This window comes from Notothenia coriiceps, unplaced genomic scaffold, assembly GCF_000735185.1.
Source record: "Notothenia coriiceps isolate Sejong01 unplaced genomic scaffold, NC01 NC01_scaffold00017984, whole genome shotgun sequence".
In the NCBI taxonomy this organism is placed as follows: Eukaryota; Metazoa; Chordata; class Actinopteri; order Perciformes; family Nototheniidae; genus Notothenia; species Notothenia coriiceps.
In genome coordinates this window covers 14,490-17,895 of record NW_011350685.1, presented here as the reverse complement: position 1 = coordinate 17,895, position 3,406 = coordinate 14,490, and the positions used below count along the sequence as shown (strand labels likewise).

Sequence of the window (3,406 nt, the reverse complement as noted above, 5' to 3'; positions counted from 1 at the left end):
GGTTTCTAGCCACTTTGACCCAATTAGTGAGGCTAATTAAGGGGGTCTGTGGGTCAGAGCTCAAACTCACCGACAGACCTCTGACACCACTTTATGGTCAAAACATACGACGTACCGATACTCGAGGAGACAGCAATCCTTTAACGGGCGAGGGTCCACAAAGCATATTTCACCGGCAGAAAAGAAGGGCGCTGGGGAGGCTCTATTGAAAGGCATTGTCTTTTTCTATGGCAATATCTCAACATCACTATTATATATAGCTATGTTTCTACCCAAAAGGCGGGAATGAGTCCTAAAATCCGTACAAACAAATCATTAAGTGGTTTTAATATGCGGAGATTATCCTGCGGAACATAACGTGAAAGTATCATAAACGTTTATCTTATTTTCTGCCAACACCACAAGGAGAAGTCCCATTGGACCAGGGAGATGCTGCCTTCAGGGTCCGCCTACAGTACGTATTTCCTGCACCTCTCTATAGGGTTAGGGATCTCTCTTGACATATTAACAGCTTTTAGAATGGCTCAAACATAACAGAGGTCTTACGGCCCGTCCACACTACAGCTTAAAAAAAAAGCTTGCCGGCGGGCGTGTCTGAAGCTCGACCAACAACCAATCACATGAATCTCCCGCCCCTGACACACAAGCAGCGGTTTGATTGGCTAGAGCTTGTACTGGCATATGATTTGATTGGCTGACGCTTCCACCGAAAGCTTCCGAAGCTTCAAAAGTTGAACATTGCTCAACTTTTGCAGCCTGACACGCCAGGAAAGCTCCGCTCTGCTACCCACAATTCAGTTCGGCGGAAAGGCGAGGCAACGTGACGTCACCCCATTCAAAGTGAATGGGCAGACGCGCTGGAAACCGTTTTTGAAGCTGTCGAAGCTGTAGTGTGGACGGGCCGTTGTGAGCGCTCCCTGCCAGTGCTTCTCAATGTTTCCACGTTGACACTTTCATGTGAATTGCATGTACCCCAACTTAAGTTAGACCCTACTTTCTGCAGTTGAAATGCCAAAAGGTCCCTATTCCTACAGTCGAACCAGGGCTATTGTGTATTTAACATGAGCACAAATGGTAGAATGGCACTAGCGACTTTCTGAAAAGGTCAGAAACGTTATAAAAAGGACACGTCGTGATGAGCTTTTTATCCAAGCGGCCAGATACGCTCACTTATCTTGGGAATCATTTATAGAATATGTTGTCACGGTCTGTCTGTGTTGTGTTTTGTCTGTCTCTGGTTTCCTGTTCGATTTTGAAAAGTGTTCACCCCCTGTCTTGTCTGTTGATTCCTGTCTCTGTGTTTGCCCTCCTGTGTCTGATTTCCCGATTGTGTTCACCTGGTGCCCCTGTGTTTCCTCCTCCCTCCTCACCTGTGTCTTGTTTGTGTGATTAGTCTTTGTGTGTATTTAAGTTCTGGTTTTTCTGTCTGTCATTGTTGGATCCTTGTTTGTCTTGACTGTGTTCACGGGAAGAGTTCTGTTTTTTTAGTTAACCTTGAAATAAAGGTATTTTCTGTTTAAATCTGCATTTGGGTCCTGCCTGCTTCACTCAACCCTGACGTGTGTTGTCGCTTGGCGTTACTCAATGATTGATAGCAGAGATAAACATCCGACTGTCTCTTTACTGCCTTGGCGTTCAAACTGAAATCCGTCACAGCTACAGTAACTGAACTGCAGCATGTTAACATCGGTTTGGCCACATTTGCATGCAGATGTCCTTGTACCGAGTGTTTCTGTGAATGCACTGTGCAGCGAGTCTGTCCTGATCCAGATGTTGGAAGCAGCTCTGATGAGATCCTTCCAAAAAAAAAAAAGGGCCTTTTAAAAAATGTTGAAGGACGCTCTCCCCTCACTGCGAGGCCTTGCACATGACATCATTCTGCGTGGCATCGAGCCAGTTCATGTTGCAAAGAAAAACAGTGGAGCAAAAGGTACCGGAGCAGCGGGGTCCAATAAAGAGAGCGTTGTTAAAGCAGGCTTATGGAACATTTCTCCTTATCGTGCATTTCAGGACAAAGCATCAGCTTTGATTTCTCAGGAAAGAAGCCAAAAGCACCGCGTTAACTCTCCCTCTGTACGTGTGATTCATGCGGTTAAAACCTGAAAGCTTGCAGTCCTTTTTTTACCTTAAATGCTCCTTTCTTCTCGTGCATTGTGCCAAACAGGCTCTGACAGCACACTGACACTTGAATCTATTCATTACACATCCTCCTCGTGTTCTCCCAAACCACTTCACTTAATTTTGACTCAACTGAAGTCTTTTGTCGGGGCCGGCGGTGTCTGCTTCACCTTTAAATACAAACAGGACCTTTCTTTGTGTGACCTATTTGTTTATTGCTGGTTTATTATCTGTCCACAGCTCCTGAGGGCAAAGCAGCACAAACACAAGGCCTGCAGGAAGGAAAGGGATCCTTCTAGGAACCTCTTCAATGCCACCTTATCCTTTTCATTCCCAAACACAAGGACACAAACAGGAACATGGATGCCCTACAGGTCAGTGGATGATGGGGGGGGCGCTGACGCCTGATCCTGACCTGTTTCTGACTGCATGAGTGGAGAGGAAATGCTCTGATGGCTCCATAAGTGTACAGAAGAGCAGCAAACCTCAGCTATTTTAGGAGGGTTCAAAACACTGGCTCCAGTTTCTCAATCTCTACACAAACCAGGATGTCACATGCAATCCTTGCACAATTAAAATGATGGCACAGCATTCATCTTCCAAACTACGGAGTGGGCACTTTTATTTCCGCGTTTCGTTATGTAGATTGTTTAGTAAACATGTGTTCCCTTCAAGTTGGTGAAGATGTCTCGTGTGTTCTGGAACATTTGTGTTTTTATATTTCAAAGACTGGAAGTAGCGTTGAGGCGCATTTGCACCTTTTGGCCACCGTAAAAATCCAATAGAAAGTTCCTATTGAACCAGGCAGATGCTAACTTCCATGTGTTCAATGTGTAACTTATAAAATCGTGACACATTATAACAGCTTTTAGTATGGCTCAAAATCTCATAACAGAAGTCTTAGGGCTCCCTGCAAGTGCTTCTCAATGTTTTCTAAATGGCAACTTAAGTTCGAACCTACTTTCTGCAGTTGAACCAGGGCTATTGTGTATTTAAAATGAGCTTACCTTTACTATCAAAGTCGATGGTGTGGCAGTCTGATTGGCCGATGCTCCAGGGACAGTAGAAGACGGACCCTCCCTCGGTGACGTTGAACTGCGTCGTGTTGGCCTTCGGAGCTCCGATCACCACGCTTACACTGAAACAGAGACGAGTTTAAATTATGCAAAATCCACTATTTCATGTCTCTTCTACATCAACATGTGTCCCCTCTTCTTCATGTCTCTTCTACATCAACATGTGTCCCCTCTTCTTCATGTCTCTTCTACATCAACATGTGTCCCCTCTT

The 3,406-nt window shown here is 45.1% G+C and overlaps 1 protein-coding gene across 1 annotated transcript in view; it reads right to left on the bottom strand.

Annotated features, from left to right (window-relative positions):
* Positions 1–2,623: 2,623 nt before the first annotated feature.
* LOC104950753 (probable histone deacetylase 1-B) overlaps positions 2,624–3,406 on the bottom strand; it is a 14,054-nt gene continuing 13,271 nt past the window's right edge. Inside the window, exons 10-11 of the mRNA XM_010777312.1 lie at positions 3,126–3,256; positions 2,624–2,652 (exon numbers count right to left, since the gene is read on the bottom strand). Coding sequence (XP_010775614.1) covers positions 2,624–2,652; positions 3,126–3,256 — 160 coding nt within the window. The remainder of the gene's footprint in view (positions 2,653–3,125; positions 3,257–3,406) is intronic.